At 42.0% G+C, this 19,346-nt stretch overlaps 1 protein-coding gene across 10 annotated transcripts in view; it reads left to right on the plus strand.

Annotated features, from left to right (window-relative positions):
* The first annotated feature begins 251 nt into the window (after positions 1–251).
* Positions 252–19,346, plus strand: part of LOC118301077 (calcium/calmodulin-dependent protein kinase type II subunit beta) — a 46,667-nt gene continuing 27,572 nt past the window's right edge. For 3 of the 10 annotated variants that reach the window (XM_035626173.2, XM_035626170.2, XM_035626172.2), the window contains exons 1-7: positions 254–422; positions 4,427–4,521; positions 6,200–6,259; positions 7,306–7,360; positions 8,022–8,087; positions 13,321–13,393; positions 16,777–16,879. In XM_035626173.2, coding sequence (XP_035482066.1) covers positions 361–422; positions 4,427–4,521; positions 6,200–6,259; positions 7,306–7,360; positions 8,022–8,087; positions 13,321–13,393; positions 16,777–16,879 — 514 coding nt within the window. In that variant the 5' untranslated portion in view covers positions 254–360. Of the gene's footprint in view, positions 423–4,426; positions 4,522–6,199; positions 6,260–7,305; positions 7,361–8,021; positions 8,088–12,504; positions 12,578–13,320; positions 13,394–16,776; positions 16,880–19,346 lie in introns of those variants that run through there. The other 7 variants (XM_035626168.2, XM_035626171.2, XM_035626169.2 and 4 more) reach the window with 6 other exon arrangements.

Consider the following 19,346-nt stretch of genomic DNA (forward strand, 5'->3'; position numbering starts at 1 on the left):
TCACAGGCCGCAGGCTTCTCCTCATTTGATGATTTATAATGGTGCGTAATCAGATGTAGCGCTCCCCCGCATCATCTCGGCCCTTGGTTCCCCCTGTTTCTTTTTCCATTTTTTTATTTTTATAAAACTGTCAGAACACGTCATGTGGCTAGCTCACGTTACCACGAGAGTGTGGCACTTTCAGAGTCAGTCCTCGCCTAGCGGAGCCGGGACCGCGCGCGCGCGCGCGCGCCAGGCTGCAGCTGAAGGTGGGCGGAGCCTGAGGTGGGCGGGGCCTGAGCCCGAGGTCCTCCCCGGCCGCAGCGACGGCACCGCGCATTTCGGACTCGGCACCCTGCACCCGTCCGAGGAGGAGACATCATGGCAACGACAACTTGTACACGCTTCACCGATGAACACCAACTGTACGAGGAGCTTGGCAAGTAAGGCGCTGTTATACCGTCATACCCCCGTCCGACAGAGCAGGAGGGATGGGGGTCTGCGCATCTGCGGCGATGGACGCGGCTCCATCCCTTCAAAACAAAACGCACGCTGGTCCGGAGCTCGCCTGCATTTCCGGACACTAAATCGGGATTCTTTTTTTTTTCAGGGCACGGCGTCTCTTCGCACCACTTCTTTAAATGCAGGAGCCCGGCTGTGACAGGGCCACCACACAGTAGTTGGGGGGGGGGGGGTTGACGTGATGATGGGGTTGCATGAGCCCCAGGAGCACTTGTGGGCTTCACACTCCTCTCCCCTTTGCCCAGAGGCTAATTAGGGACAAGCGTATAATGCTGCTGCCCTTGATCTGCTGGTCACATAATGAGGTTTTGTGATTTAAGAAAAAAAAGAAAGAAAGAAGGGAATAAATAGAGAGAGTGGGGACATGTGGCCCCTAATAGGAACGCAGACAAATTGAGAGAGACTGAAGATGATATGGGTGCCACAGTGGGTAGACGCAAAGTGGACTCAGTGTCTCTGTCGGGTTGTGCGTGGGTAGAGAGGCTCTCTCTGCAATGTTTGTCTCACAGGAACATTTATTCCACAGCCCCCTCCCCTCAGGGGGGGGGGGGGGGGGGGGGGGGAAGTTGGTTTTCACTTGTATTTTTATTTTACTGGCTGCTCTGAAACCCCTCTGTGATGGTGGTGATCTCCAGCCTTATTTCTGTGTGTGTGTGTGTGTGTGTGTGTGTGTGTGTGTGGGTGGGTTGTGATAAATTAAAGACAATAGACATGCTGGAGCAACAGCATGCTGCCATCACTGATAACAGCCTTATTACTGTTTGCTTGTGTCGTCAATTTCTGGTGTGTCCTGTGTGTGTGTGTGTGTCTGTGTGTGTGTGTGTGTGTGTGTGTGTGTGTGTGTGTGTGTGATGCAAATGTAAAGGCTGAAAGATATCATACTGGACAAGAGTCGGAGGTTTGGTTATACCTGATGTTTAAAAGTGACTTTTAGTGTTGGGCTTCAGTTAACATAGCAAAAAGGAGATATTTGGATTATTGATTAATCATATTGATTAATATCCATAACCAGTGGTGGAAAGTTACTACACTGTAATTAAGCATATTAATTTTTTTACGTCCTAATACTTCCACTCCCTTACAATCAGAAGCACATACTAGTACTTTTGTATTCTTCTACATTGATTTGAAGTTTAGTTTAGATTAGCCACTTAACATTAAAATAGATATACAAAATAATGCAATAATACCAAATATAATTGACTAATAAATTATTATATATTAAAATGATTTAAAGTAAGATTACAATAAAGATATAAGTAAGATAGTAATAGTAGTTGTAGAGCCTTATCTTGCCACTGCTTTAAAGACATGTACAAATAATGCATCAACAATTATAATCCAATATTATAATATGCATAATTCTGAAATGGACTATTCTGCATAATGAATACTTTCGGTAACCTACTTTAAGGATATTTTGAGCAAATACCTTTGCAATTCTGAATCTTGGACTTTAACTTAACACAGTGTTACTTTACTCAAGTAGAAGATCTGAGTACCGCTTCCATCACCGCTTGCATATATGTAATTTATCAAGTACAAATTACCAATTTTCCAGCTTTTCAACTGTATATATTTACCGCTTTTCATTACAGTGGTTAAAAAAACTATTACAATAACATTGTTGCTATCACAATGGACAATATAATGTCCATTGTGATACCAACAATATAATACCTGCAGTATATAACTGTATGGCATTTGATTAGTCCCAAAACGTGTTCGCGTACCAACTTTTTTGATTGACTAATCTTAACCAGTGGTCCTCTCTGAAGCTTTCAATAACACAATTACAATCACAGCTTTCAACAACTAAAGGATTCCCCTCAGTCGTAGTGGAGATTGTTACATGCACCTCAAAGCTCTAAATAATGCAAATAAACTGAGTCAAGAAAGTTGTTGTATCGTTACTGTACTATTTCCATCATCAAAAATGTATCTACACTGTTATTTCTAATCATTATGCTTTTTACTGTACATTAGATCATGATTGGCTAAATTGCCATACTTGAATGTACAACTTTTTTTTGTACATCACTTGATGCTAAAAGGAGAAGAAGGAGAATATAAAAGATTTGATTGGACATTTGTTACACTCAGCTGATCAGCAGGGCTTGGATCCAGATCCAGCCCCTCCTCCTGACTCCCACCTGCCTTGCAGATAACCTGTCATGTCTCCGCTCTGCTGCCTTTTTTACCACATGGCGGGAGTGTCAGTGAGTGTCATGCTTACTCACCCTTGTCTCCTAATAACATATGCATGCTGGAGAGCTTGTGAGAGGCAGGGGCTATGAGGGGGAGTGTGAGTGTTTCATGGCGTAACAATACTGAGGTGAGATAAAATTAGCTAAAATGACAGAGGTGGCTATTTCTGTTTGTCTCTGTTGAGGATGATGAGCAAACAAGGCCTTAAAAACTCCACAGAACACACACACACACACACACGCACGCGCGCACACACACACACGCACACACGCACACACACACAAACAAACGTGTACAGGTCTTATCCTTGAATCCTTGAAATGCTGCTTTTCTTCCTCTAGTTGTTGCCATTTGATGACAACTCACGTCTCTTAAATTATTCAAATCACTGAGAAAAAGAAGTGCCAAGAGCCACTTGTTATAATCTGATTTTAGAGAGTTACATGGCTTTATTTTTTCCCCACCCGACCTGGAATAAGACCTACCGTGCCCTGCACGTTAGGAAAGAATATCAGCGAAAGCCAATCAGAGGCAGGGAAGGGGCAAGTTGTCTTCCACCTACCGTGAAGAAGAAATAAACATGACCTATACACAGATAAGCAGGAGGAAATGGATGAATTGAAAGCAAAAAGGAATGATTTCGTTTTTTTAAGGTCCTAAAAGGTCTTGAATTTGATTGACAATGTTTTATAGCTTGCGCCATATGAAATAATCTAAGTGGTTTTGTCCGTGCCTGGAGGAAAGTGTGGCTGGAAAATTTCCCAACACTATTGTTCCAGACATCTGATCTGATGATTACTACTTAGCTAATGTTAAATTAGTCCATCAGTCCATCCATCTGCTGCATTTTGCTGCAGTTGTGTTGTGTTTGATAGTTGAATAATTATGTTATTAGGGAATATGCCAGGAATTAATGGCAAAATATGATATTAAATATTTCATATTAGTAAATGTAAACAAGCTGACATTTATTCTGCGGCGTATTGGGTAAATTATTCTTGGACTTATTATCTCTTCTGGTTCTTATAGCTTTCATACTTTGGGCAGTGTGAATGTGAAATCGGGCTTAACATGTCATTCTATGTTGTGCCACAAATGTCTTAACAAGTCATAAATTGCATGTGGTGATCCCTGCAGAAACCTTGATGCAAGTTAATTGAAGTAATTGCCAATACTGTTCATAACAGTGGTAACAGCACCTCTAAAGGTTCTGACTGAAACTCCACGTACATGTTAAATGATTGGATAGCTTAATGCCTACTCAACATGCATGTATAATCATGCAGCAGACTTATATATAACTTAGTTATAACTAATGTTACTGCAAGTAAAAATCAAAAGAAGAAATCAACATTAAACGCAAGACATTTTAAGATGCTGTAAGGCCCTTTTTAAGGGAACTTAATTGAATGCTTTCTAAGACTTCTCACAACCTGCTAGAAGAAGATGCCTAGCTGATTGGACAAAAAATATGAAAATGTTCTATTTCAGTGCAATTTTCGAACAAATTGTAAATCCGTTTGGTGATCCAGCATTGGGAAAACATATATCCAGAGGGAAACAGACTTTGACGCCAGGTATATCAGGGTGGTTTATAACCAGATCTGGTTCCAGGACGACTATGAGGTCAGTCTGGTGGCTGTGTCTTTTGATGCTGACAAAGCTTATATGGCAGCTGACCCGTTTCCTCCTGCTGTCCCCTGTCTTTTGTTCCCAGGGGGGCCTTTTCAGTGGTGCGACGCTGTGTCAAACTCTGCACAGGCCAAGAGTACGCCGCCAAAATCATCAACACCAAAAAACTCTCAGCCAGAGGTGAGAAGAAGAAGTAAAAGAAAGACGTTGGCTTTTAACCCTGTACAATGGTTGTGTGTTTTCTTCAGTCGCTGGCAGAAGCGGAGGCATCACGGGGGTTTTCATCGTTTTGTGTATAGTGTGTATGTCCCAGATCTGGAGGCTCACATTAGCATATTTTAGCGCTTGTTTGATTCCAGTGTGTGAAGCCTTCACGTCTGTTCCCCGGAGAGAGGCAGATGATGGTTTCAGTCAGATGCACCGTCTAATTCACGGCGAGAGAAAGGATCCAAGCATTGAGAAAGACGTTTGGCAAAATCGACATTTTCCTCAAATTCTGGAATTTCCCAGCTTGGGATTAATAAAGTATCTATCTATCTATCTATCTATCTATCTATCTATCGATCTATCTATCAAATTAATAATAAGGATAGATCAGCAGCATTAGAGCATTATTATGTGCTCAGTTTTCACACTACCACAGATACGAATATGCATTGTCCCTTTTATGTCATTGTCAGTCCAAATACGATGAAGCTGCATGTGTTTGATAGCTCAGTCTTTATCTCTCAATTTAATAATCATCCCCAACTGTAAAAAAATAAATCATCTAAAAATAGCAACAATGGTGTAATTACTGCAAAGAAAAGGGATCATGGGTGGGGTCAGCATTGATCTCACACCATCAGCGTATTTCTCTGATTGTCCAGGCCTTCCCCTTCCTGCTGTTTGGCCTTTGAGCAGGACTAACTAATGTAAATCAGATACAAGACAGATATCTGGATAATTCAAACTCATTTCTCATTAGGATACACCCCCGGCTCAAATGGGTCTGTTTCCTATTCTTCTTTCTTGTTTCCTCTCCTCTCTCCTTGTCTCCTCTCCTCTTGATACCCCTCCCTTCCTGTCTCCTTACTCTTTTCCAGTTTCCTCTTTTGCCCTCTCTTGTTTCATCTCCCGTCTTATTATCTCCTCTGCATCTTTTCCCCCATTATTTTTTGCTCCTTTTGCCTCCTGTCCATACTTCCTGTCCTCTTCTGTCTGCTCCTCTTGTTTCCTCTCATTCTCACATATCCTCCTTTCTCCTATTCCCGATTTAATTCATTTCTCATCTTATTTCCTTTCCTCCTCTTATGTCTCCTTGTTTCTCCTCTCCTTTTGGGTGTGTCCACACACTGTATGTACATACGTTTGTGTGTGTGTGTGTGTGTGTGTGTGTGTGTGTGTGTCATAACTCTTTGTCAGTCACCTTAAGAATTGAACCTTGAGAACCTATTCCTTGAGAAATCTAGTCCATGGGTGGGGAAACTGAACCATGGTGTTCTCCGCCTCTCACCCAATGTCAGCTTGGATTGGCTCTCCCTTGCAACCCTTGAAGGATAAAGATGTATAGATAATGGATGGATTTATAAAATTTGATTTATTGTGAACAGAAGAAATAGACATTGATGTTTAGGATCCTATGAATTAGGTGCTTCAGATACGAAGGAGACTTCCCCCCCAGCGCCAAGACACTGGTGGTGATTATCAGGCATCCAGAGGCATTTGATTTCATTAATGCATTTGCAAAAAGTTATCACCAGCATCTCTCTCCTCTTCCAACTGTTTGCATTCACTTGCCCAAGCTCCTTTCTTATGCTTCACGTGTTTGTCTAAATCTGAGATTTTGTGGTTAAACCTTTGTTTGACTGTCTTGTAGACCACCAGAAACTGGAGAGAGAAGCCCGCATCTGCAGATTGCTCAAGCACTCCAACATTGGTGAGACTCTGCTTTTATAAATGTGGTGCCTCAATCTGTGGATCAATGGATAAAATCTACAATCTCAGGCTCTTTTGCCAAAACTTTGAACACATTTGTGGGAACTTCTGCAACTGTGCCAATATGAACTTTCTCAACAATGTTCGATTTATGTTGGAGAAAGAAGATCAGTCAGACACTTAGATTAGATTAGTTACACAAAGATGAAGAAAACAATCCAATTGGTTATTTGTTCAATGTTTAAATTACAGAAAAACTGAAACATTATCTGAAATACATTTCGCAGATAATTATCTGATATAAATGTTAACAAAAAACAAAATTAAGGAAAAGGAGTGGAGATATCAAGAATATCTCGTGAAAATATTTCTGTAAAAAAACAGGTAGTCATTTTAGTTATTATCAAACTCACAGGATGAATTGTCAATTTGTTGGGGACTATTTTCAGTGGCGGATATATATATCTATATATATCTATATAAATAGATATATATAGATATATATATATAAACAGTATATGTATGATTCAAAGATGTCTTTTTCAAACCTTTATGACAAAGAAATGTAACTGATGCTTCGTATTTTAGTTTAACCATAAACTTTATCATAAAAAACAAATAAAAATTACAAATACAACCTAATGAATAGAACTTGAATTAAGAAAAAGCATTTATTCTACCAAAAATGTATACATGGATGCACATTTAAAGGATATATCAGTCAGGCTCTACTCCATATTTAGATTTTGAAGATCCTGTGAAATTATTATGATTTTTTTAATACTAGTGAGACCAGGACTTTATGCTTTGGCCACAAACACATTCATTGTTGTTTATTGTCTTTTCATGGGATGTGTTGACAACAAGTGGAATAGAGCATATCATCAGCATATTGCTTTAAAAATGAAACAATAAGGTGTATGCTTTAAAAAAAAGATAAAAAAACACATGTTCCTGAGATCATCCCCCGCAAAGAAAAAGACTGGATTATTTTATTGCCTCTGTCTCTGTTTCTGTTCCTCCTTCTTTCTCTTCACCTCCCTCCAGTTCGTCTCCATGACAGCATCTCGGAGGAAGGCTTCCACTATTTAATCTTTGACCTGTGAGTTGCCTTCTTTCCTCCTCCCACTTCTTTCCTTCCTTCCTTCTTTTCCTTTGCCTTTATTTCTTCCCTCTGTTCTGCGGTGCTGCTCTCCCTCCTCCCCCTACCCTCCCTCCTTTATCCTTCATTCTTCATCCTCCTCCTCCCACTCCCCTAGTGCTTCATTTTCCACTCCCTTCCTTCAACCTGTCTTCCCATTTTTCCATTACATCCGCATTCTCGTCTTGACATCTCTTCTTCTTCACCCCTCCACACTTCCAGGGCAGATCGCCCCATTACATAACAGTCCTCCCCCTCTCCTCTCTTGCGGCTCCCACTGTAGCACACACACATGTACATTTTTTTTCACTCAGGCAGCACTCACACACACACACACACACACACACACACACACACACACACACACACACACACACACACACACACACTGACACATACTAGCAGATACATCCACACTCCCCCGCACTGGAGCCAGTCTCCATGGCAACCCACTTGGAGTGAATCCTGCAGCTAGGGTTTCCCCCTAATGAGGACATCCCCCTCCTGTCTGTGTGTGTGTATGTGTGTGTTTGTGTGTGTGTGTGTGTGTGTGTGTGCTGCCTGCGTGAAATATTTTTTTTACACAATTCTGCATTTTAACCTCCATCTTTACATTTCTCAGGGTGACAGGAGGGGAGCTGTTTGAGGATATTGTGGCTAGAGAATACTACAGTGAAGCAGATGCCAGGTAAACACCCATGAATCTCATCTCTCCCGTTTTCTTCATCCCCTCCATGTGCCTGTCCTCCAGCCTCTGCAGTCCTCCAGCAGCTCTCAGAGTTGGACTCCTCTCATTAGTGCACACAGACACACTTTGACACATTGTTTTTGGCGTTGCAGTCTGTTCTGATGGATTATACCGCTACACAGTTTTTCTGTGAACTGAATTGCAAATTGAGGTCGAAGAGTCTTCCCCAGAGTCAGAATTTTACAGGCATACACATACATGAAATGCCCACATGCCCACATTGAAGCCCCCTCAGGAGGTAGACTTAAATCAATTTGACTGTGGAGGCGGTTTGTGGGGGCGAGAGAGAGAAGACGAGAAGGGGACAGAAACACTAAAAGAAGGAAGGATGAGAACTGCAATAAAATTAGGAAAAACAGTTCATCTGTCATTCCTGGTCTCATTTATGCTCTTATTTATCACAGCACTGTATGCTTTCAGCATAAAGAAGTTGAAATATTGGGTATTTAACAGTCCTCAAGCACATTGCAGGTTTTGTTTTCTGAGTCTACACACTTAGTAGTGGATGCAAAATCGAATTGTTTAAACTAGCTCTTACTTTTGTCATTTACTTATTGAAATACGCATGAATAGCATTTTCTGTTTCTATTGTAATTACTCATTAGGGATGAAACATTTGATTCTGAAGTTTACCATGTTCAGTATAGTTCTCGTAAAGCATTATCGATTTACCGTATGTATTCTCAAGTCTTAATTGTTCTTGTCAAAATATGAAGATCTAAGCAAATATGGAGATTAATAAAATGACAGATGCAGAGGGGATACGACAGGGTTTGCTGCTTTCTAATGGCTAATTGTAACTAGCTGTAGCATTTCCCCCCCTCCAGAAATCGAATCTACGTTATCCGCTGTATCACATTGTATCACAATTTGTTCCTGCTTTCTCTCTGCCCATTTTTGTGGGGTGGTTGAAGTGAGGGTTTCTTTTTTATTCGCCAATGAACTTACAGCAGATATTTGCAAATCACATTTTTCTACTACACCCTTGTCATAAACTGTATGCACTATAATCTTCATGGTATCCGTTTTTGCAGGTTGCATCCTGGAAGTTATCTGACAGTTTTACAACATTATTCTTATTCTTATAATCACGACTTACTTAATATTGCGACAATTTCTCCACGATGGTAAAGTACATTTTTTTTGCAGATGATATACGGTATTTGACTGCTACGTTAGTTTAGTTTACATACATTTTAAGTTTGTCATTCTTCCTATGTGAAAGCACTGCCCAGTCAAAATCTGTCTCGAATTACCATTCAGTATGGGACTGAGACACCAGCATATGTTGGATTTTTGATAATGTGTTGATGAAAATACATGTAACTTTGGTTCTGTCTCATACTCAATCAGAGTTTTTGGTTTCATGTAAAGTGTTAGCTTTTCCTGCAGGATATAAGGCTTATTTTGACAAACTTTTGGTTTCTGGTGACAGGTACAGTTCCATCAAGGCTGTTTGTGTATTAACACCTGTGGTACTGAATTTTCAGTTAAAATGTCGGGCACATATGCAGATTAGAGCTTTATTGATCATCTGTGTGGAGTATTCCTGTTCTTACCTCTGTATCCTTCAGTTTTACTTTCCTAATTATTTTCTTTCATCCCCTTTCATCGGCCTTCACTCTCCCCTGTTCTCTTTACATAAATGATGTGTGTGCGGGCGTGTGTGTGTCACTAAGTGTTTGTGTGTGGGTGTGTGATGAGCATGGCTTGATTAACAGTATCTCGCTTACAGTTTCTTCTCTGTACTCCATCTCCACACAAAACTGCTCAATCCCTCCCTCCTCTCTCCCCCCATGTTAAACCAATGGTTCACCCAAATTACACAAAAACATATTTTCTCACTTGTCTGTGATGGTTTCCAGCAATGTGCGTTATTTTTGATTTTTATGCATCCAGGTTTGTAGATATATCCTGCCTCCACCCTGACACAATGAAGGTGAGTGGAATTTTGTTTGTGGGGCGCACAGCATTGGAAGAATTACAAAAATTCAAGAGATTAAAAACACTGGTTCCTTTCTCACCTCCCACTCTCTGACCTATCACTGTCTGCGGTGGCTGTGAATGTCAGATTATCAGTTTCATATAGTTAAAGAAGTGATCAGACAGTCCAGACTATGAGGTTGTAAAAAGGTGCAGGGGAGGGGGAGTAAGGTTGAGACCATACAATATTACAGAGAAACCCGACAGTTCCCACAATGAGCAAGCACTTTACAACCGTGGAGAAAAAACTTTGAAAGAAACCTTGGGCTGAACCGGACTCAGTTGTAGATGGCCATCTGCCTCGATCGGTGGGGATGAGAGGAAAGAAACGGGGGATAGGAGGGTGGAAAGAGACGGAGAGAGAAGAGAGAGAGACCACGGAAAGTTGGGTAACTGTTGATTTGTAGGCTCTGTCAGACTGATTCCTACAATGACAATATACAGACATTTAAAGATGTAATGATGTTGTTAATGATGAAAGCAACAGGTAGTAGTAATAATAATAATAATAATAATAATGATAAATACTAGGGTAATGTCTTTATACAATGTCACATTGCTTTTGCCTCACCTGGCGGGATTTGCCTCCTGCGCCTTATGTGAGGCGGTTGGCTTGAATTGCCCCCTTCGATCCTACCATCATCTGAGGGTAGAACTTTGTGATTCAGACATTTTTTGACTTCATAATGTTTTCAAGTGGGGACCCCCCTCTTGGATTGGCCCACAACACCTCAGGAGGGCTCAGCAGTATAACCAGTGTCCTGGCACCACCCCCTTGGTCCCTCAGACCAAGGGGGTGGCCTCTCAGCCCTGCCCTCCCTCATTTCTCCCAGCGTGGTTGCAACCCACTGCCAATGGGAGGTTCCAGGCTCTCCATCACCTCCGCTGGCTTTCAAGGATGAGAGGTTGGTATTTTCCAAGCTTGCGTTCGTGTGCCTCCTCCTTTCAGCCCCAGAACGGCTACCTTTTCTTGTAGCTTTTGACCAGAGTACAATGGCAGGTCAGAGGTTGGTATTGGCTATCTTTTCTTGAAATGTAGGCCTCCTTCCAAGGTCAACCCTCATTTCCTAGTCTCCTGCTGTGGCAAGGATCCCTGTACCCCCAGCCTCGCCTGTCTTGTCACCTGGTCTGAGGAAGTTGATGAAGCGGGTGCCTTCTTGCTAGAGGCTTGGTGGTCTTCCGCTTCTTCTCCCTCCCTAACCCCTCAGCCTGATCATGCCGCCATCTGAATCTGCCAATGGTCAGGCTGGTTTGGTGTGCTGACAGAATGCGTTCCAGGTTGCCTGTCTCCAGCAGAACAAACCGTAGGGATTCTCTGCTACCCTTCACCTTTACAGATTCATTGGTGTTGGTAGGACATCGTAGACAGAGCAGAGGAGAGACTCGGTCAATGCCCCTCAATGTCCCAGATGTCTTTTCCTAGTGATCGTCCTCGCTGCCTCGTTGCCACCACTCCAGCTTGCTTGACCTCTTCCTCTGCAGGCCGGACCTCCTCCTGCACCATACTTCAGTGCTCCTTTGGCTTTGCTACCCTTCCAGCTTGCTCTGGTGATGCAGCCAAGGCCTAGCCTCCCCCGATTCACTGTCCCCACAATGTCAGCATGCTGAAGCCGCTCCTCCGCCTGTCTCAGTGCACTGTCAGCAGTCCACTTACGTCTTGTCCGGATACTGATATCTGCCTGCCGGACGGCCTCATCCTAAATATCCCGTAGCATCATGGCTAGCCGAACGTTTTCTGTCTTGTACTCCCCCATGACTGAAATCATTGGTAGCTTTTTGCAGCTTCCTCCCTGAACTGTACAAGCCGATAGAACAAAGGCTTTTGGGACAGACAGCCACCTTCTCAGGAAGTTGTTGATCTTTCTTTCCAAGGCCTCAACTGTTCACAAGGAACCTTGTACTAAAGTGGCCCCAGGAGTCTTAGAAGGACTCCACGATGGTAGCCCCAGGGCCTTAATTTTTTGGGAGGGGTTTTTGTTTCCTGCCCTTTTCATTTGCTAAATTAAACACTTCACGTTTCTTTTAGTGCCTACAACTTTTTCACAGTGCCAAACATAGTTTTCAAAGCTGTGAGCACCACAACAGTAATTTCACTCACCTCTGTTGTAATTAGTTTGAGGCAGAAATCTAGATGATAGATTTTAAACCAACCTCGATATGGCAAGTTTAGAGAGTAAGTCGGGAAATATGTTTTGTTTTTTTATTTTGATAAAAATACTTTAATCTTCTCCTCTGACATGTTCCTAAAAACAACTTTCTCCTGTCAGATGTTGCCCTTCTACCTCGACTCCTTTGTGTGACTGTCTTTATGCCTCCTTTCCTTCTCGTGTTCCCTCCTTTATCTGCTCCTCATCCTGCTGTTTTGTCTCCACAGTCACTGTATTCATCAGATTCTAGACAGTGTGTCTTACACCCACCAACATGACATAGTGCACAGGGACCTCAAGGTGTGTGTGTGTGCCTCATTGTGTTGCATTGCCCTGCACCCTCTGCACAAGGGTTGTTTTTCTACATGCTTGTGTTTTAGTGCTTGTGATCTAAAAACAACTTGCCCGTGCCTGCTGTCTGTCTGTCTGTCTGTCTGTCTGTCTGTCTCTTTTTACGTGCCTGCCTGTCTTCAGGTGTAACTATTGGGACTCATGTTCAAAGTATTTTAGAAAGTCTGTACTAGAATAGTGATTTCCTGTGGGTCGCTAGTAGACAAGAGTGAGTGAGTGAGTGAGTGAGTGAGTGAGTGAGCAAGTGAGCAAGTTAGTTAGAGAGTGAAAGAGATTAGAGTTCAGTGCAGGAACAGCAGAGCAGCGTCTACCTCAGATGCTTAGAAACCTGCTAAATCTTTTCGTCAAAGGCGGTGTTACTGCCGCTCCTGAATAAATTACACGGGGAAATGTGTAGGTTAGACACAGTGTCCCCCAAATGGAACTGCAGCACACTCCTACACGGCCTGGCTATGTTTGGCCTTGTCATGAAGACAGAAAATAGCAAACGGAACACCTTCTCCCTTGATAGATCTCAGACATGTTCACTCTTCACACAGTTTGTGTGCGCGTGTGTGTGTGTGTGTGTGTGAAGCAAGAGATCATTCCAACATTGAATACATGAATGTGTGTGTGGCTGCCTCTGCAATCTGCATGGATGCTGGGGCCGAATGTGTTCACACTAACCTGCTCCCCCTGCTGTTTGCATGCAGTCATTGCATTCAGCAGATCCTGGAGGCTGTGCTCCACTGCCATCAGATGGGAGTGGTACATAGAGACCTCAAGGTGAGTCAAAAGCATGCGCGCATTTGTCTGTGGGTGTATGTGTGTTATGTGTGTGTGTGTGTGTGTGTGTGTGTGTGTGTGTTGGGAGGGATTTATAGTTGTATTTGTCTGACATTTGCGATAGATTTTGACGGCTGGTAAGTGCAGTGAAATGTTTTCAAACCCAGCATGTCTGTGCATGTCTGTGGGCCTGATGTATCGATACATGCACGCGTGTATGTGTGTGCCTTTTCGTGTGTATTTCTGTTTTAAGTAGACTATTTGTGAATGCGTTTCAGAAAAACTGTTAAAAAACTGTGTAAGTCATTTCTGAAGTTCATTGAATTGCTCCAGACTATAGGCATGATATGGTATTTGTGATTACTTAAAGTACAAACATAAATATAGATACAAACCTTCAATAGTTAATGTAATTCACAGATGTATATTGTGTTTACAGATTGAACAACATCAGTGATTCACTTAGATAGCTTAAATGTCTTTGTGGTTTTTAAATGCAGTCCTCAGGGGAAAAAGACAATTGATTGGCAGACATATTGTAGTTATTTCGAGCAGGAAAAATAGCGAGCAAAAATATATCAGATTGCTTTGAATGATATATAAATATGACCAAATAACTGCAAGTGATTCAACATGCAGGTTATGCATAAATGTTAAAAGAAAGATGACAGTTTTTATAACCTTCAGTATACAACCTATATAAAAGCAATTCATAACACATACAATGTTATTGTAATGAGATATGCAGACACCTCTAAGTGTATTTTTTGTTTGTAATCTTAACTCTCTTAAAGGTTTTTATACATGACTACCTTAATTGATGAATTAGAAAAGAGTATTAACAGTTCAACTCTTAAAATTTTGTATTAAGCATGGAGTAACATATTTATCAAGTGATTATGCATATGTAGAATTCCTCGTTCAGTAGTTTTAAAATTAGTTTTAGTTTATAATTTGCTAAAACGGTTTTTCAGCTTTTGCTTAAATAACAGATTTGTGAATATATAAATATAAATATCATATAAAAATATATATAAATACTAAACAGGAGGTTAAAACTAAGTTTTACAAAGATGAGATATTTATGAACCAGCGGACTCTTTCTTTCTTTATTTAATGAAACATGTTTCTTCCCCATTCTGCCCTCAGAGCATCCGATTTTATTGCACTGAGATACTTTGGGTAACTCCTCAATCCCTTTGCCGTACAACAGTGTATTAAAGGTTGCCTGCACGCGCAAGGTTGGAGGGGCAAGATCTGAGGTTGAGGTCTGATGATTTCCCTACAGGTTAGACAAGATGCTGTTGTTTTCTCATTAGTTGTTCATGAAAACAAGGCCATAACATACAGGTCAGTATCTGATGCCTTGTTGTAATTGAGGTTTTTTAATTATCCAGCAAAAAATGACATGTGGCCCCGGCTGCAGCTGTTTCTGTGCCACGTGGCAGAATGATTAATGGTTAAAGGGAAAAATGTGTCTCCCTCAGAGTTATCCTCACTGCACAGTGCTGTTGTCCCTATGTGTACTGTGCACTAGAGATGTTTGTCAGATTGCCGTTACATCAGCGTCAAGGGCTGGACCGGGACAAAAAAAACGGCCCTGGCATTTTTGGCCGTGGCGGCCCACTGTTATTGTGACGTGATGGCCCGCCACACGCGTGCACTCAGGCGCGCAAGCTCAGTAGTAGCCTGCATGCCCTGGAAGAGAGTACCAATGCTATAAGAACTAGTGTACTCATTCACTAGTGATAGATATCCTTGCGATCCTAAGATGAGGAATAGTTTAACCAATCTTCTGTAGAGAAACATACAGAGATAGTTGCGTGTGTTGTACTCACATGGTTGCGTTTCGATTTCTCCATTTTTCCGGATCACGACACACTTGACACAGTTGACGATGCATAATCAAGGGGGGGGGGGGGGTCTGGTGTCACAGGGCAGGTTAGGGGGTCACAGGGCGGGCTCAGAGATTTCATTGGGCCAGCCCGGTGTCAGTATGGACCAATGGACCAATGGGCCGCTCACTGTGTAGTTCAGGCCGGCGCAGGCCTATTATAAATTGGGCCGGTTGCTTCGGCCCCAAATGTGCGTCGGCCCACCGGGCATTGCCCGGTACGCCCGATTGCCAGTCCACCCCTGATCAGCGTCTGAGTAGGAAACAGTAGGGCTGCAAGAAAAAGCTGTGTTTGGTCTTCCCTGAGTAAACAAATGTCGAAAAAAAATATGCTTGCCGTCCCATTTGTTTGTCTCAGCCTCTGATTGTGTGTTAGTTACAATATGTTGCTATAAATGTTTGTGTGCTGCGTCCGCTGCTATTCTTAATCCTCCGATCTGATGTTCACAAGGAAACGCAAAACAACCAGAAAGGGATGCAAAATGACCACAGAAAAAAAGGAAATCACCACAAAAAAATGCAAATTACTACAGAGACACAATGTGTACAAAAAGACCTTAAACACAAAATGACCAGAAAGAAAGGGAAAATGACCACAGACAAACTAACAACCACAAAAAGGTTCTAAATGACCTCAAAGAAGACGCAATGACTATAGAGACACAAAGCACATAATGAGCAGAAGGAGACAACAAACACCTGCAGAGAGATACAAAAACACTGGAAAGACGCTGCAAAGTGACCACAAAGAATCACAAATGACACAAAAAAAAACTGATGAGCAAAAAAAACCCCAAGAGAAGCAAGATGATGAGACACAAAACACAATTTGACCAAAAATCTGTCTCAGTTCATTTATGTTAATATTCATACTCTTCATTGAGTGCGTTCAGCGTGACAAGTATGCAACATGCAGTAGTACGTGACCCAGATGATGCACTGAAAATGGTGAAAAAGTTGAAGGTGACACCGCGGCGCTTCTCACCCCCCGATGATTGCGACCAGCTAAGTATGGAAGAGACCACCAATGCTCGTTCAAACTTGGGAAAATGGAGGCAAAGGAAAAAGGAAACGTCCCTCGGCACTGATGGCCGCCTAAATTCCATGCCTTTCTAAAACAGCGGGGCACACACAAGAAAGTAAACCGTTCACATTTAAGTCACATTTTTGGCAGGCAACAATCGCGGTCACATGTTGGGACCGTCACTTACGGTGAGTGCCCAATGCCTCTAAACCTGAGTCTCAACCCATTTATGCCCGTTTGTCTTTAAAACCCCGCCCCAGCCTCATGGCCACTTGATTCCACCAGTTTCTGAACCTGCTCCTGCTCCAATGGACCAACGCATCAAAAATTTAAATCCGCTCCTTTTAGCTTGTTGCATTATTCTAGGGCGTTATGAGGTGTGCTTCACAATGCCACTGCTAAAAGTCACATGATGGCAGAGATTTAGCTGATGTGTGTTTCCATTTGTCTGTGTTGTACATGCAGCCGGAGAACCTGCTGCTGGCCAGCAAGTGTAAGAACGCAGCGGTGAAGCTGGCCGACTTTGGACTGGCAATCGAGGTTCAAGGAGACCAGCAGGCATGGTTTGGTACGTTACTCACACACAAAACATGGACACTTAGTTCGGTAGCTGAGCTTTGGGTATACACAGAGACACTGAGATCCACATCTCTCTGACGGAGACTGCCATAATCCCACTGCGGCCGGTTGAAATGCAGTTTACAAAGATGGTGACAGCGAACACTGGGACCGGAACTACTCAGTTTCTCCAGTGTTTGGGACTTCTTTTAAAAATGACACTACGTTTTATCAACTGACGGAACGAGATGAACGATAGACAAAGCACTAGATATAAAAGTGATGTATGAATCTGTGTGTGAGTGGGTGAATGTATCCTGTACTGTAAAGCGGTTTGAGGGGTTGATAAGACTGAAAAGCACTATATAAATACCGTCCATTTGCCAATTATCATATATTTATCATAGGAACTGTTAGTTGGCTAACTCAGCTAATACTAGCGCCACGACTTGGTTGAAACCTTCTTCTTGTGACCTTTTAATGTTTGCCGCTGACTTGTTTTTAAAATGAAAATTCTTATAAAATAATCCCAAACCTGCAATAACTGATTTCATTTTTTTTGGCCATTGGGAAGCAGCATAAACACAAAACACAAAGCTGTAAACCCAACACTGACATGTCATTATCTTGTGAGTCGATATACTGAACCTGTCAGCAAACAGTTCCTTCCAATAGTTACAGTAGATCAGCATGGTTATATGGGGCGCTGATTGTAAAGTGGCGCACGCTGAAATAAATTACCAGATTTACAGCAATATTTGTGAACTTGTGATATTTACTTTTCTTGTAAAAATATAATTTCAATGTTGAATGTAAATGTTAAATGTTAAATCTAAATGTTAAATCTAAATCCAAATGTTAAGGGTTTAATTTTAAATCCAAATCTAAATGTTAAATGTTAAATATTAAATCTAAATGCGCAATCTAAATCCAAATGTTAAATCTAAATCCTATTGTTAAATCTAAATGTAAAATGTTAAATCTAAATGCTAAATCTAAATGCTAAATCTAAATCCAAATGTTTAATCTAAATCTAAATGTTAAATCTAAATGCTAAATCTAAATCTAAATGTTAAATCTAAATGTAAATCAAAAATGCTAAATGTTAAATCTAAATGTTACACAAATTTACACTGCCAGGCAGCGGAAGTACCAAAATAAAAGCTTGATGAAAACATTGGAAGTTCAGCAGCGATGTATTGACAGCAACAGCTACCATCCACCACAGAGCCACCACAGCTGTAGCTGTCGCTGTAAACTCTGAGTTGGTGCCAAAATGGCCCTTCCAATTTTTTCAGCCAAATAGCCGGACTTGTTGGTAGGAAACAGTAGAGCACAGTGAGGAGAAGTGACTTGGAGTGCACTCACACAGTCGGATAGCGCTGGATCGCTTCATCAGGCTTTTATTTTGGTACTTCCGTTGCCTGGCAGTGTGGATTTGCATATTAGCCAAATATTTAGTTTCTAATATGTTTGGTTTTCATTTGCAAAACCAGATTATCATGATGTTCAACTGAAGGCGTAACATCATGATTGACCCTTTAGATTGACTCACAATTGGATCGTCAGCTGTGTCAGTGGGACCCCGATAATGAGACACCCCAATCAATTATTTGAGTTCATTTTTGTACTGTGGGAGGAAGTGGAGACACGTCATCCATCTTCATACACACCCATTAATCATCTTTACATGCAGTCTTTTGTGTCCAGGTCCAGTAGTCCCTCTCTTTTAGCTCTGCTTTTGGTCTCCACCACCTCCTGAGGGAAATATCTGGCTCTTTAGCTGATAAAAGCTCCACTATGCTCATCAGCTGCTCTCACACTGTGCCTGTCTGCGTTCTACGGCTGAGCAGGTAGTGGACCGTGGCTTTGTTACAGCTGTTCCCTCCGAAAACTGCTGCTGCTGCTGCTGCTGTGGCGGTAAATGACGCTGGGAGAGCAGCGAGAGTGACGCGGAAGAATACACAGATAAACAATGAGCTGGAACTCACTGTAAAAAGCTTAGGGGAGCAGTAGGTTCAGGTGGTGCTCTTCTTCAGAGTGTGCAGAATGATGTTTTATTATTTTATTTTATCAAACCAGTTAACACACGGCAGGAGCTGCAGCAGTTATTGTGCTGTAAGGTCAGGTCTTAAGTCAGGACATTATGAACCTTACGAAGTTGTACTGACATTGGCCTGTAGACATCAATAATCTCACCAACTCTTGCTCAAAAGCATGTTAAGTAAAAGACGATCATAAAACTCTTCTTCTTTCTATTTGGTTCTGAGGGCATGTTGCAGTAATCAACGTGCTGAAATACAGAATTTTCTTTTAAAGCAACCATCTGCCTGTCTGTTTCCATCGTGTTCCTCCTCGCCTCTTCCTCCTCCTCTTCATCATGGAGGCTTCTGTTGCCTGTCACACTGAAGACTGCAAAGCACTTTTGATGGAGAAAAAGCTGCCACAGGACTGTTCATCCACACTGTCATTTTGTC

The sequence above is a fragment of the Scophthalmus maximus genome, chromosome 2 (genome assembly GCF_022379125.1).
Source record: "Scophthalmus maximus strain ysfricsl-2021 chromosome 2, ASM2237912v1, whole genome shotgun sequence".
NCBI classification, from domain to species: Eukaryota; Metazoa; Chordata; class Actinopteri; order Pleuronectiformes; family Scophthalmidae; genus Scophthalmus; species Scophthalmus maximus.